Source organism: Neofelis nebulosa, chromosome 10 (genome assembly GCF_028018385.1).
Source record: "Neofelis nebulosa isolate mNeoNeb1 chromosome 10, mNeoNeb1.pri, whole genome shotgun sequence".
Taxonomy (NCBI): domain Eukaryota; kingdom Metazoa; phylum Chordata; class Mammalia; order Carnivora; family Felidae; genus Neofelis; species Neofelis nebulosa.
Window position 1 is genome coordinate 62,583,149 of NC_080791.1, and position 15,820 is coordinate 62,598,968.

The 15,820-nt window shown below is 39.5% G+C and overlaps 1 protein-coding gene across 1 annotated transcript; it reads left to right on the top strand.

Moving 5' to 3' along the window:
• Positions 1-315: 315 nt before the first annotated feature.
• On the top strand, positions 316-1,281 carry LOC131488692 (olfactory receptor 52N2). The gene has a single exon (XM_058690554.1). It carries the CDS (start codon positions 316-318, stop codon positions 1,279-1,281), a length of 966 nt encoding a protein of 321 aa, XP_058546537.1.
• Positions 1,282-15,820: the final 14,539 nt, after the last annotated feature.

Here is a 15,820-nt window from a genome sequence, read left to right on the forward strand (position 1 = left end):
CAGTTCACAGAATGTGGAGGAATATAAGAGGTGTGCGGGAACTTTAGAAAGTGAGGGTAGATACTTAGACAAAATATTCAATGAGCCTCCAAGTAGTACTGTTTAGTTATTTTTATACACCACAGTTCAAAGACTGTCTTGCTAGAGTAGAGGAAAAAAATAACAAGCTGCTACCATGACAAGGTTCATGGCATTTGTGAGTATTATTACCTGAACTACTCCCTCTTATGTGGTTTCTAAGCTCACCTCTCTCTCTCCTATGCAGAAAGCAGATGCTGATAAAGAGCATAAAATGCTCTCCTCTTCTCCACAGTCATGTGCGGGGAAAACAGCTCCAGCCTGACCCCGGGATTCTTTATCTTGAATGGGATTCCTGGGCTGGAAGCTGCACACACCTGGATCTCCCTGCCATTCTGCTTCATGTACGTCATCGCTGTCGTGGGGAACTGCGGGCTCATCTACCTAATCAGCCACGAGGATGCCCTGCACCGGCCCATGTACTACTTCCTGGCCCTGCTCTCCTTCACAGATGTCACCCTGTGCACCACCACTGTACCCAATATGCTGTGCATATTCTGGTTCAACCTCAAGGAGATTGACTTTGATGCCTGCCTGGCTCAGATGTTTTTCGTCCACATGCTGACTGGGATGGAGTCTGGGGTGCTCATGCTCATGGCCCTGGACCGCTATGTGGCCATCTGCTACCCCTTACGTTATTCTATCATCCTCACCAACCCTGTCATCGCCAAGACCGGTCTTGCCACCTTTGTGAGGGGTGTGCTGCTCATTATCCCATTCACTTTCCTCACCAAGCGTCTGCCCTATTGCCGGGGCAACTTCATTCCCCATACCTACTGTGATCATATGTCTGTGGCCAAGGTGTCCTGTGGCAATTTCAAGGTCAATGCTGTCTATGGTCTGATGGTTGCTCTCCTTATTGGCGTGTTTGACATCTGCTGTATTTCTGTGTCTTACACTATGATATTGAGAGCGGTAGTGAGCCTGTCATCTGCAGATGCTCGTCACAAAGCCTTTAGCACCTGTACATCCCACATATGTGCCATTGTGATCACTTATGTTCCAGCTTTTTTCACTTTTTTTGCCCACCGTTTTGGAGGACACAATATCCCCCACCACATTCACATCATTGTAGCCAACCTTTACCTGCTCCTACCTCCTACAATGAACCCTATTGTTTATGGAGTCAAGACTAAGCAGATCCGAGAAGGTGTGTTCAAGTTTTTACTTGGAGACAAGGTTGTCTTTACTCAAGACAAATGAATTGGAAAATATACATATTGTTTAGTAGGTGGGGGGGATAAAAAAAAAAGTGACTAAAATGGTATTAAACACATGAGTTCCTCTAATACGTAGATTCTCTGAAGGCTTTGCAAATATATACTATGAAACATTTCTCCTGTAAAGATCTGTCTAGGAAGAGAATGCAGAATAAAAAATTATATACCCATTCTTTACAAGTTTTATGTTTTACATAGGGTTTACAGACTCATATGTCTAGTGAGAACTGGCAGGTAGTAAGATGACTGATGCAGATCTGGTGTCAAAGTTCTATTGTGTGAGAGAAGTGGAGGCTATGGGGAGTGATGGGGAGCAAGGATGTGCTCTCTGTAAAGAACAAATGTACACAAATCAAGCATGTTATTGCCATGGGTAATAGGCCCAGTGTTGCAATATCCTCCAGTATTTTATTTTATTTTATTTTTTTAATTTTTTTAACGTTTATTTATTTTTGAGACAGAGAGAGACACAGCATGAATGGGGGAGGGGCAGAGAGAGAGGGAGACACAGAATCGGAAGCAGGCTCCAGGCTCTGAGCCATCAGCCCAGAGCCCGATGCGGGGCTCGAACTTGCGGACCGCGAGATCGTGACCTGAGCTGGAGTCGGATGCTTAACTGACTGAGCCACCCAGGCACCCCATATCCTCCAGTATTTTAAAGACAAGCTGGATTTAGATGTTTTCTCTCATCTAAAATTGGGTAAATCCAATTTTAATTATTGGATAAATGATTTAAAAAAAATTTTTAACGATTATTTATTTTTGAGACATAGAGAGACAGAGCACAAACAGGGGAGGGTCAGAGAGAGAGGGAAACACAGAATCTGAAACAGGCTCCAGGCTCTGAGCTGTCAGCACAGAGCCCGACGCGGGGCTCGAATTCACAGACTGTGAGATCATGACCTGAGCCAAAATCGGACACTTAACCAACTGAGTCCCAGGCACCCCTGGATAAATGATATTTTAAAAATACCCTATATTTTATTCAAGACATGTCTAGGAGTTATTTTTTCCCCCATTTCAACAGTTAAACCTCCATTTAGGATGTGCTTATGATATATAATTTTGATCTTTTAGCGAAACAGACAAAAGCAATGAATTAATTACTAGTATGTGTTATAATTCATTCACTAATTCATTAATTTTTTGAGAAACTTATTTAGGTCATATTATTTGTCATACCTTAGTTTTCATGGAGATGAGACCACCCCTTGCCTCAGGGTGCTCAGAAGCTAGGCCAAGGATGCACAAGAGGAATCGTAAGTGAAAGAAAGAAGAGGTGTGATAAAAATTTATGCAGTATGGAAAGAAGAAAAGTTGGTAGGGAAGAATGGGGGAAACATGAATTTTGTATTCAGATAGTCCCAAAATTTAAATCTTGTGTCTTAATTTCTAGTCATTAGACTTTAACAGGCTATTTTAATCTCTCTAAATTTCAGCTTCTATACTTTTTATTGATTGTGGGAAAAACATACCACAAAAATTTATCTGTCTGGTTAAATGCTCTAATGTAAAAAACAAAAAACAAAAAACAAAAACAAAACTTTAGTATAATTTCTAATATATACTAACTACTTAATAAGTTATACTGAGATTGTTGTTATTATAACCTATGTGTTTCAACTCTGATTCCTTCTGAACATCGTAGTTTGAGGAGAAATCTTTCCAATTATATAGGCAGTAGAAAATCAATTTTATTTTATCTCCCAAACATGTCATCAAAATCAGCGAACAAGGTTTTCTGGATACCTTCTATGTGACTGACTCCATGTTATGCACCGAAAAATATAAATGAATACAAGAACACTAATGCATTTCTAGTCTAGTAGAAGACATAAAATGCAGTTGAATCATTATTTTAAAATGGTAACAAGGTCATTGTACAAAAACATTATTACAAAATTCATGAAAATTAAATGCTTATCAACGGCCATTAGGGATGGTAGGTAAAGATTTTACAGAGAAGGCACTAGATGAGCTGAGTCTTGATATGTGTGTAAGTATTTTAAAAGAAAGAGTGGATGGGGATTATTATTTTTAAAAATGCAAAATAGGCTACACAATCATCGCCATTCTGAGCCTAGAGATGTTTCACGGTGACAGGAGATAAACAAGAAAGAAGGAGGAGCAAAAGACTGGGTTGGAAAGGCAGATGGAGGCACCACCCGGAAGTGCCCTATGAGTTTCAGCATGATCTCAGTAGGCCAGCCGCTGCTCTTCAACTTTGAGAGATACCAAGTTCTTAGAACTGCCCTTGACCCAAAAAGAAGTTACAGCCTCATTTGTCACTTGCCTGGACTCCTCAGATCTCCAACATAACCTCTGCCTCTTAAGCCTGTCTTGCTCTCTTTCTTCCTTCTCCAAAGTTCTTCTCTCATTCCTAGAAAGTCCATTTCTCAATTTCTACTCACTTCTTCAGCACCCCACAAGAGCTTCCCAGCATTTGAGTCATTCCGGCCAAGGGAAGATTCCTTATGTATTCCTCCTGAGTTACTTTCTGTCAAAGGGTTGACAGCTTGACCCCACAGAAAAATGGCTTTGAAGAAAATAGTAAGAACAGCAAGAAACATACCCAGCATTTATTTTCCACGTACTTTTCCAAGAATTGTATACGTATTTGATCCTAAAAACAACTATCAGAATGATGCTGTTTTATGCCCGGTTTACAGATAAACAAACTGAGGCACAGAGAGGTTAAATGACTAAATGAAACCAACATACCCAGTAAGAGACAGAGCATGGATTTAAACTCAGGCCATTTGGTTCCAGAGTCTTTGATTGTAATGTCTATAATGTACTGTGTGGTTTCTCCAGACAGTACCCTCCAAAACTTAAGGGTTTGTGGCTCACTCTTTATGACTGGGATGGTGAAAAGTCCCGTGATGACCCTGCACTACCTCAAATGATTTATTTTATATTTTTTTGGACAAAATGACATACTAAAATACAGAGGCCCGACATCAGATTCTTCAAGGTGCCCCACAGGACAGTGTCATGAGCAAACATTATTATTGCCTCTTTTCTGGTTCACTCTGACAGATGACTGCTACAAAGAGCCTGAGGACAAATTTTTGCAAGTAAATACTTCACATTGAAACTTCTGGACTTGCTCCCACCATGAATGTAAATATCAATTCCTTGTTCCAATGGGACTAAATCAAAGATGACCCGAAGACCATATTTGCAAGTGTTGCCTAGTACTCCTGATTTTCTTTACCTTGCTCTCATTTTTCATAGTGGTAGTTCTATTTTAAGATACATTTTTTAAAATTTTTATTTATTTATTTTTAAATATGAAATTTATTGTCAAATTGGTTTCCATACAACACCCAGGGCTCATCCCAACAGGTGCCCTCCTCAATACCCATCACCCATCCTCCCCTCCCTCCCACATCCCCATCAACCCTCAGATTGTTCTCAGTTTTTAAGAGTCTCTTATGCTTTGGCTCCCTCCCTCTCTAACTTTTTTTTTTCCTCCTTTCCCTCCCCCATGGTCTTCTGTTAAGTTTCTCAGCATCCACATAAGAGTGAAACATATGGTATCTGTCTTTTTCTGTATGACTTATTTCACTTAGCATAACACTCTCCAGTTCCATCCACGTTGCTACAAAAGGCCATATTTCATTCTCATTGCCACGTACTATTCCATTGTGTATATAAACCACAATTTCTTCATGTATTCATCAGTTGATGGACATTTAGGCTCTTTCCATAATTTGGCTATTGTTGAAAGTGCAGCTATAAACATTGGGGTACAAGTGCCCCTATGCATCAGCACTCCTCTATCCCTTGGGTAAATTCTTAGCAGTGCTACAGCTGGGTCATAGGGTAGATCTATTTTTAATTTTTTGAGGAACCTCCACACTGTTTTCCAGAGTGGCTGCATCAGTGTGCATTCCCACCAACAGTGCAAGAGGGTTCCTGTTTCTCCACATCCTCGCCAGCATCTATAGTCTCCTGATTTGTTCATTTTAGCCACTCTGACTGGCATGAGGTGATATCTCAGTGTGGTTTTGATTTGTATTTCCCTGATGAGGAGTGACGTTGAGCATCTTTTCATGTGCCTATTGGCCATCTGGATGTCTTTTTAGAGTAGTGTCTATTCATGTCTTCAGCTCATTACTTCACTAGATTATTTGTTTTTCGGGTGTGGAGTTTGGTGAGTTCTCTATAGATTTTGGATACTAGCCCTTTGTCTGATATGTCATTTGCAAATATCTTTTCCCATTCTGTTGGTTGCCTTTTAGTTTTCTTGATTGTTTCCTTTGCTGTGCAGAAACTTTTTATCTTGATGAAGTCCCAATAGTTCATTTTTGCTTTTAATTCCCTTGCCTTTAGGGATGTGTCAAATAAGAAATTGCTGCGGCTGAGGTCAGAGAGGTTTTTTCCTGCTTTCTCCTCTAGGGTTTTGATGGTTTCCTGTCTCACATTCAGGTCCTTCATCCATTTTGAGTTTATTTTTGTGAATGGTGTAAGAAAGTGATCTAGTTTCATCCTTGTGCATGTTGCTGTCCAGTTCTCCCAGCACCATTTGTTAAAGAGACTGCCTTTTGTCCATTGGATATTCTTTCCTGCTTTGTCAAAGATTAGTTGGCCATACTTTTGTGGGTCTCATTCTGGAGTCTCTATTCTATTCCATTGTCTATGTATCTGTTTTTGTGCCAAAACCATGCTGTCTTGATGATTACAGCTTTGTTTTTAGTTAGAGGCTAAATTCTGGGATTGTGATGCCTCCCGCTTTGGTCTTCTTCTTCAATATTACTGTAGCTATTCGGGGCCTTTTGTGGTTCCATACGAATTTTAGGATTGCTTGTTCTAGCTTCGAGAAGAATGCTGGTGCAATTTTGATTGGGATTGCATTGAATGTGTAGATAGCTTTGGGTAGTATTGACATTTTAACAATATTTATTCTTCCAAACCATGAGCATGGAATGTTTTTCCATTTCTTTGTATCTTCTTCAATTTCCTTCATAAGCTTTCTATAGTTTGCAGCATACTGATCTTGTACATCTTTGGTTAGGTTTATTCCTAGGTATTTTATGATTCTTGGTGCAGTTGTGAATGGGATCAGTTTCTTTATTTGTCTTTCTGTTGCTTCATTATTAGTGTATACGAATACACTAACGCAACTGATTTCTGTACATTAATTCTGTATCCTGCGACTTTGCTGAATTCATGTATCAGTTCTAGCAGACTTTTCTGGTTTTCCATGTATAATATCACGTCATCTGCAAAAAGTGAAAGCTTGACTTCATCTTTGGTAATTTTGATGCCCTTGACTTCCTTTTGTTGTCTGCTGATGCTAGCACTTCCAACACTGTGTTAAACAACAGCGGTGAGAGTAGACATCCCTGTCGTGTTCCTGATCTCACGGGAAAAGCTCTCAGTTTTTCCCCATTGAGGATGATATTAGCTGTCAGCTTTTCATAAATGGCTTTTATGATGTTTAAGTATGTTCCTTCTATCCAGACTTTCTTGAGGGTTTTTATTAAGAAAGGATGCTGAATTTTGTCAAATGCTTTTTCTGCAGCGATTGACAGCATCATATGGTTCTTTTCTTTTCTGTTATTAATGTGATGTATCACGTTGATCGATTTGCAAATGTTGAACCAGCCCTGCAGCCCAGGAATGAATCCCACTTGATCATGGTGAATAATTCTTTTTATATGCTGTTGATTTTGATTTGCTAATATCTTGTTGAGAATTTTTGCATCCATATTCATCAGGGATATTGGCCTGTAGTTCTCTTTTTTTGCTGGGTCTCTGTCTGGCTTAGGAATCTAAGTAATGCTGCCTTCATAGAATGAGTGTGGAAGTTCTCCTTCCCTTTCTAGTTTTTGGAACAGCTTGAGAAGGATAGGTATTATCTCAAGGATAGCTTGAGAAGGATAGGCTTTACATGTCTTGTGGAATTCCCCTGAGAAGCCATCTTGTCCTGGACTCTTATTTGTTGGGTGATTTTGATAACTGATTCAATTTCTTCACTGGTTATAGGTCTGTTCAAATTTTCTATTTCTTCCTGTTTGAGTTTTGGAAGTGTGTGGGTGTTTAGGAATTTGTTCATTTCTTCCAGGTTGTCCAGTTTGTTGGCATATAATTTTTCATAGAATTCCCTGATAATTGCTTGTATTTCTGAGGGATTGGTTGTAATCATTCCATTTTCATTCATGATTTTATCTATTTGGGTCATCTCCCTGTCTTTGTGAGAAGCCTGGCTAGAGGTTTGCCAATTTTGTTTATTTTTTCAAAAAACCAACTCTTGGTTTCATTGATCTACTCTACAGTTTTTTTTAGATTCTATATTGTTTATTTCTGCTCTGATCTTTATGATTTCTCTTCTTCTGCTGGGTTTGGGGTGTCTTTGCTGTTCTGCTTCTATTTCCTTTAGGTGTGCTGTTAGATTTTGTATTTGGGATTTTTCTTGTTTCTTGAGATAGGCCTGGACTGCAATGTATTTTCCTCTCAGGGCTGCCTTCGCTGCATCCCAAAGCGTTTGGATTGTTGTATTTTCATTTTCGTTTGTTTCCATATATTTTTTAATTTCTTCTCTAATTGCCCCCATTGACCCATTCATTCTTTCATTCCTTAACCTCCATCTTTTGAAGGTTTTCCAGACTTTTTCCTATGGTTCATTTCAAATTTCATAGAATTGTGGTCTGAAAAAGCATAGGTCTTTTTCCTATGGTTCATTTCAAATTTCATAGCATTGTGAGCATGGTATGATCTCAATTACTTTATATTTATTAAGGGCTGTTTTGTGACCCAGTATGTGGTCTATGCTGGAGAATGTTCCATGTGCACTCAAGAAGAAAGTATATTCTGTCACTTTGGGATGCAGACTTCTAAATATATCTGTCAAGTCCATCTGATCCAATGTATCATTCAGGGCCCTTGTTTCTTTATTGATCCTGTGTCTAGATGATCTATCCATTGTTGTAAGTTGAGTATCAAAGTCCCCTGCAACTACCACACTCTTATTAATAAGGTTGCTTATGGTTGTGGTTAAATCTTTTACATATTTGGGGGCTCCGGTATTTGGCGCATAGACATTTATAATTGTTAGGTCTTCCCGATGGATAGACCCTGTAATTATTTTATAATGCCCTTCTTCATCTCTTGTTACAGCCTTTAATTTAAATTCTAGTTTGTCTGATATATGTATGGCTACTCCAGCTTTCTTTTGACTTCCAGTAGCATGATAGATAGTTCTCCATCCCCTCACTTTCAATCTGAAGGTGTCCTCAGGTCTAAAATGAGTCTCTTGAAGACAGAGAATAGATGGGTCTTGTTTTTTTATCCATTCTGATACCCTATGTCTTTTGGTTGGAGCATTTAGTCCATTCCATTCAGTGTTGTTATTGAAAGATATGGGTTTAGAGTCATTGTGATGTCTACAGGTTTCATGCTTGTAATGATGTCTCTGGTACTTTCTGGTCCTTGCAACATTTCGATCACGGAGTCCCCCTTAGTATCTCTTGTACAGCTGGTTTAGTGGTTGATCAATTCCTTCAGTTTTTGTTTGTTTGGGAAGACCTTTATCTCTCCTTTTCTGCATGGCAGACTTGCTGGATAAAGGATTCTTGGCTGCATATTTTTCTGTTCATCACACTGAAGATTTCCCTCCATTCCTTTCTGGCCTGCTGAGTTTCAGTAGATAGGTCTGCCACTAGTCTTATGGGTCTCCCTTTATAAGTTAGAGCCTGCTTATCCCTAGCTTCTTTCAGAACTTTCTCTTTATCCTTGTATTTTGCCAGTTTGACTATGATATGTAGTGCAGAAGATCAATTCAAGTTACGTCTGAAGGGAGTTCTCTGTGCCTCTTGGATTTCAATGCCTGTTTTCTTCCCCAGATCAGTGAAGTTCCCAGCTATGATTTGTTCAAGTACACCTTCAGCCCCTTTCTCTCTCTCTTCCTCTTCTGAAATTCCTATTGTACGGATATTGTTCCATTTGATTGCATCACTTAGTTCTCTCATTCTCCCCTCATACTCCTGGATTTTTTTTATCTCTCTTTTTCTCAGCTTCCCCTTTTTCCATAATTTTATCTTCTAATTCACTTATTCTCTCCTCTGTCTCTTCAATCTGTGCTATGGCCACCTCCATTTTATTTTTCACCTCATTTATAGCATTTTTTAGCTTCTCATGACTATTTCTTAGTCCCTTGATCTCTGTATCAATAGATTCTCTGCTGTCCTCTATGCTTTTTTTAAGCCCAGTGATTAATTTTATGAGTATCATTCTAAATTCTTATTCCATTATATTGTTTAAATCATTTTTGATCAATTCGTTAGCTGTTGTTACTTCCTGGAATTTTTTTTTTTGAGGAGACTTCTTCCATTTTGTCATTTTGGGTGGTCCCTGGGGTGAGGCCGAACTGCAAAGCATTTCCCCTGTGCTGTCTGGAGTAACTTGTGTTGGTGGGTGGGGCTGCGGTCAGACCCTGTGTCTGTCCCCAGCCCACCGCTGGGGCCACAGTCAGACTGGTGTGTACCTTATCTTCCCCTCTCCCAGGAGCAGGACTCACTGTGGAGTGGTGTGGCCCCTGTCCGGGTTACTTGCACACTGTAAGGCTTGTGGTGCTGCTTTGATGTGATCTGGCTTATTAGCCAGGGTGGATCCACAAGGTGCAAAGGGGTGGGAGGGCCAGGCTTAGCTCACTTTGCCCTAGGTGGTCTCCTGTTGGAGGGGCCCTGAAGCACCGGGAGGGAGGCAGACCCGTGGGAGGGAGGGATCCACAGAAGCACAGCATTGGGTGTTTGCATGGTGCAAGCAAATTTGGTGACAGGAAATGGTTCCCTTTCCGATTTCGGCTAGGAGATGGGAGAGGGAGATGGCACTGGCCAGCGCCTTTGTTCCCCACGGAGCTGAGCTCTGTCTTCCAGGGCTCAACAGCTCTCCCTCCCATTGTCCTCTTGCCCTCCCGCTCTCCAAGCAGAGCTGTTGACTTATAACACTCCTGATGTTAAGTCCTGCTGGCTGTCAGAACTCACAGAGTCTGGCCCTTCTGATTTTGCAAGCCAGACTCGGGGGCTCTGCCTTGCTGGGCGGGCTGCCCCTCCACCACCTGGCTCCCTCCTGCCAGTCTATGTAGCATGCACCTACTCTCCACCCTTCCTACCCTCTTTCATGGGCCTCTTGTCTATGCTTGGCTCTGCAGTCTGTTCTGCTAGTCTTCTGGTGGTTTTCTGGGTTATTTAGGCAGATGTTGTTGGAATCTAAGTGATCAGCAGGATGAGGTGAGCCCCGAGTCCTCCTAAACCACCATCGTCTCCACTGCAATCTTGATAATATATCGATACATCTTTTTTTTAAATGTTTATTTTATTTTTGAGGCAGAGAGAGACAGAGCATGAGTAGGGGAGGGGCAGAGAGCAAGAGACACAGAATCTAAGCAGGCTCCAGGCTCTGAGCTGTCAGTACACAGCCCAACACATGGCTCAAACTCATCAACTGCGAGATCATGACCTGATTCAACATCAGACGCTCAACTGACTGAGCCACCCAGGCACCTCTATTTTATGATACATCTTACCTATTCATTATGTTACTGTTTCTTGGATGCCCTTCCCAACTCTGCTCTTTAGGATTTTAGTATCATGACCACAGACCTTTACCTTATTTGTTTACTGATGTGTTTCAAACTCCAGGGTGATAGCCTGTCACATGATAGATGCAATGAAAGCATTTCATCAGGGACTTAATCTAGACAAGGTGAGTAGGAGACTCAGAGTTGAGAAAGGGACATTTCATTTGCCACCTGAAAGTAGACAAAGAGCCAACTAGACAAAAAAAAATGATCCATATATGACATGTCTTATCATATAGTTATCCTGTAAATTATGAAACTCTCATTTTATTTTATAACATAGTATGAACATTTTCATGCCAATAAGTATACCCCCAACTTATAATTTTTGTTCTAGATAGTGATCATATATTTTGTTTTGTAGGGATGGAAAAGTTTCTTTTTAGGCTGGTCTGAAAATTAAACTGATAGTCTAGCAGAAAAAAAGCATGCACATTTTATTGAATTTTTACATGTACATGGGAGCCTTCACAAGAGAATGGAGTGAAGAAATGACCAGAGCAGGAAGCTTTTATACTTTATAGACAAAGAAACAATAGGTTTGGGGAGAATTGACACAGAGGTTTGGGCTCTGGGAAGTAAAAGGTGAAGAAGTAAATAAAAAGGTAACAGTGTAACAAGGTTTGTTTATAGGTTCCTATGATGCCATTGCTGGGCTGGGGAGTCTGTCTCCACTAAAAGAATTTATTTCTTGCCTCAAAAAAAGGGGAAACTTATTCTGTGCTTACTTCTTAATTGCTTTTAGCTCAAAGTAATTTTTATGCCAAAGACGCATATTGTGAGTTTATAGATTCCGGTCTTTCAGTTTTATACAGGAATGAAATTGAATATTGAAAATTACCAAACACTGTATAGTGATATAAAATATCTCACAACCCAAAACTCCTCTCTGGAGGCAACCACCATCATCAGATCCTACATGTTTTTCCAGATTCTTCCATGTGCATAGACTTTTTAAAATCTAAATGGTAGTATACTCATTGTTTCACTCCTTTTCATTTTATAATATATTTTGTTATTCCTATATGCCATATGTCTTTATACACAACTTCTTTTATCTTTGTATGATAATTTCCCTCTTTTACATTTGGAGTATATCTTGACAATGTTGGGGGGGGCAAAAACTGTACAAATCTCATTTTATCCATTTTAGCTTAAATGAAGCTTAAAAATTATTTCTGGGAGGAATTGTCCGATCATATCTTCTCTTTCTTCAGAAGGTGATACCAATTCACACCCCCATGAGCATAGGACAAGATCAACTTTTTTCCTACATCCACTAAAAAGTGTTTTAGCAGGTTTTCAAATATTTGCCATTTGGAGAGGTAAAACAATGTATCTTTGTAATTTACATGTTTTCTTCTTTTGAATGAAATTAACCATACATCCTTATATTTATAATTGATTGGTTTTTATATGCACTATCTATCCTTACCTTCACTTGCTGTTTTATTAAGAATTTGAAAGTGATTTTCTACAGCTGTTTACTTAGTTAGGTATTCATTCCTTTGCCTGTGATATGAAACACATCCTTCTGTGCCCTTGGGTCTCTCTCTGAATGTTTTTTGTGGCTATTTGTGAAAGGGAATTTAAAAAAAACATTGAAATGTTTTTATTTATATTTGAGACAAAGAGAGATAGAGCATGAGCAGGGGAGGGGCAGAAAGAGAGAGAGGGAGACACAGAATCTGAAGCAGGCTCCAGGCTCTGAGCTGTCAGCACAGAGCCCAATGCAGGGCTCAAACTCACAGACTGTGAGATCATGACCTGAGCTGAAGTCGGGCACTTAATCGACTGAGCCATCCAGGCACACTGGGAATTCTTTAAAGAGTGAAATGTATTGATCTTTCTTTTAATGGCTACTCAGTTTTATTGCAAGTTTAGGATAGTTTTTGTTCATCTGAGGTTATTAAAATAAAAATATTCTCTGGGGTGCCTGGATGGCTCAGTTGGCTAAGCATCTGACTTTGGCTTGGGTCATGATCTCACAGATAGTGAGTTCGAACCCTACGTCAGGCTCTGCTCTGGCAGTGCAGAACCTGCTTGGGATTCTACCTCTCTCTCCCTCTTGCTCTCTGACCCTCTCCCACTTGCATTCCCTCTCTCTCAAATAAATAAATAAACTTAAAAAAATATTATCCCATATGTTCTTCTATATTATTCTTTTATTTTAACCCTCACTACTTAAAATAAGTGAAATGTAACACATATTCAAAACAGTGCACTAAGCTTAATAAATTGTCAACACTCATGCAACTACAGCATAGATCAAGAAGTAAAACACTGCCAGCCCCCGGAAGCCACTGTCACGACTTTTCTACTTACTACCTTTCCTTCCACATACATTCAAATAGTAACCACTATCTTAACTTTTTTTGCCGATATGTTAATGGTTTTCTCTGTGTACTTTCATCATTTAGCATGCATCCCTAAATGTTTAGCTTGATATATTCTGTATTCTATCTTATATAATTGGAGCCATATAGTATATGTTCTTTTGTGTGCCTGGCTTCTATTGCTCAACATAAGAATAATGCATGTTGTTGCACATATCTCTGATTCAGGCATGTCTATTGCTGCATAGCAATTCATTATGTGAATATAGCACAATTCCTTTAATCCATTCTACCATCAATAGGCATTTAAGTTACTTTCAAGTTTGGGCCATTATGAATAATATTTTCACACATTTCTTCATACTCATTCATATGCATGGCATTCCCCTGATCCAGGTTGATCTGTTAATGGATACTTCTGAATGCCCAACCATCCAAAAGCAGAGACCAATGTTTGAACTTCTGATACAAGACCATTTCCATGGGAGAACGGCCAGCCAATTGTTGGTGGATTCCATGATGATGAGAGTAATAGCAGGGGTATCATTTCCTTATGTGAGGAGACATGAATGTCAAATACAAATATGCCTTTACTGTCTGCACTACTACTCACAGAACCACTACTTGTGCCTAGAGTTCATATTATACTATTCTGAGGCCAAATAACTCATTTTTCAAATAGAGTTGTAACACTGTAATCACACCAATAGGATTCATGAAATTTACTATGTACTTTATTACCCAAAGCAGATGGGCTGAGAGAATAAAAGGATAGATTATACATGATAAGGAAAGCTGACAGCTGGGAAAAAATCTTCAAATGAGAGGTGCTATTCCCTACAGCATATGGTATATGCTTGAATAAGGACATTTTATGGTGTCATATCCTCTCTAGCCATATTTCTAAATCCAGTAACCAAGGGATGGGGGTAGGAGTAAACTTTCTTACTATTACATGTCATAACTGAGGGGGTTCAGGGAAGGCCACTTCAGAATGTGCCTCTTTGGCATGTGGATTATTTAGAGCTGAAAGACAATCTAGGCCCAGAAGACACAGGAAGAGCTTTTTACCTCCCCCTTGCCTTCCTAAAAGAATTTAGATAGGGGGGACTGTACCAGGAAGACAGCTCTGACCAAAAATAACTTTTTATATGGGAAAGATGTATCTGCATGGTGTGGCAAAACTTTGTTTACTAAAGATGTATTCTTCTCAGCTTCCTGTGAATTGCCTTCCTCCCCTTTGAGACCTCATTTCCCTCTCCCCTTCTGCTTAGCTCAGGATGGTATATAGGTTTCCCTCACTTACCAAAAATAAAACATTTCTATAACATCTTTTGTAAGCTGAAATGGCATAAAGCAAAAGAAGAAATTACCATCAATTTACATGGAAGAAATTTTGAGCATATCCAGAATATATTTTTGTATCGTCATAACTATGGATTTGGCAGCTTAGAGGTCCGAGTTTCCAAGAGAGATAAACTTCTACTAGAAAATACAGCCATGATTCTATTTAATTAAAATGCAAGATTACCCCCCAATCATTATGGATATGTCATGGCATTTTCCTAGCTGGGATGGTTAATCTCGACTATCAAGAAGAAATTGTGCTGCTTTTACACAGGTTTTGAAAGATGAAATTAATTTATGGCTTGACTAGAAGCATCGCATATTTATCTCTGGAGATACTGGATGTATAGTTTTTAATTCCGGGACAAGATAAGGGCAGTAAGGTTTATGATGTGTCATTTAAAGTGTGAATTTTCCCTGGAGACCCCAAGGTCAGTTTGCAAAAGACCTCACTGATTAACAGACACTTATTAAAAGTAGAAATTTAAATGACCAAGAAATAAATACCAAGATTTTAAACCTCATTAGTAACAGGGAAATGCAAATTAAACCACAATGACACGTTTTGACATATTTAGCAATTTGCTACATGGAAACATTTTTCAATAAGCATGGTTAATCAGAAAATAGAGCAATGGAAGCTTCTATACTGTGAAGTCCAAAGTATAAGTTGGTACACTCCACTTTGGACAGTATTTTGAACTTACCAAGTGAAATTAAACATACCCCACGACCCAGTAATTCAACCTCAGGGATACATCCTAATGAAATTCATAATTCTGTCTGTGAGGATCTGGTTTTCCTAAAGTAGACTGCAGATGTCAACATAATGATCTAAAACCACGGATGACCAATGTAATAATTTACATTCCAGCGAACGAATGAATGAAGATCATCTGTATACGGCAATCCTCAAAACTGATCTCCCTCATCCTGGGGATAGTACATGTGAATGAAGTCAACAGTGGCTACCATGAACAGAAACGAAAACCAATTCAGGTGTACATTGCTTGCAACCATAGAACTCCCACTAGTAAGACAGGAGCTGTGAATCTGAGTGCCATTCCAAAGAAATATCTTACCTTTCTTCTTTTGGGATGGGGGGGTGGGGGGGGTGGTGAGTGGGAACAATGACAAAGATAAATGATCAAACACAATAGCAGTTGGGAGTTAGGAATCAGGTAGGGGCGCCTGGTGGCTCAGTCAATTAAGCAACGGACTCAATTTCAGCTCAAGTCATGATCTCACAGTTT

Coding starts and splice junctions, on each gene's coding strand:
- LOC131488692 (XM_058690554.1), top strand. CDS start 316: ATGTGCGGGGAAAACAGCTCCAGCCTGACCCCGGGATTCTTTATCTTG.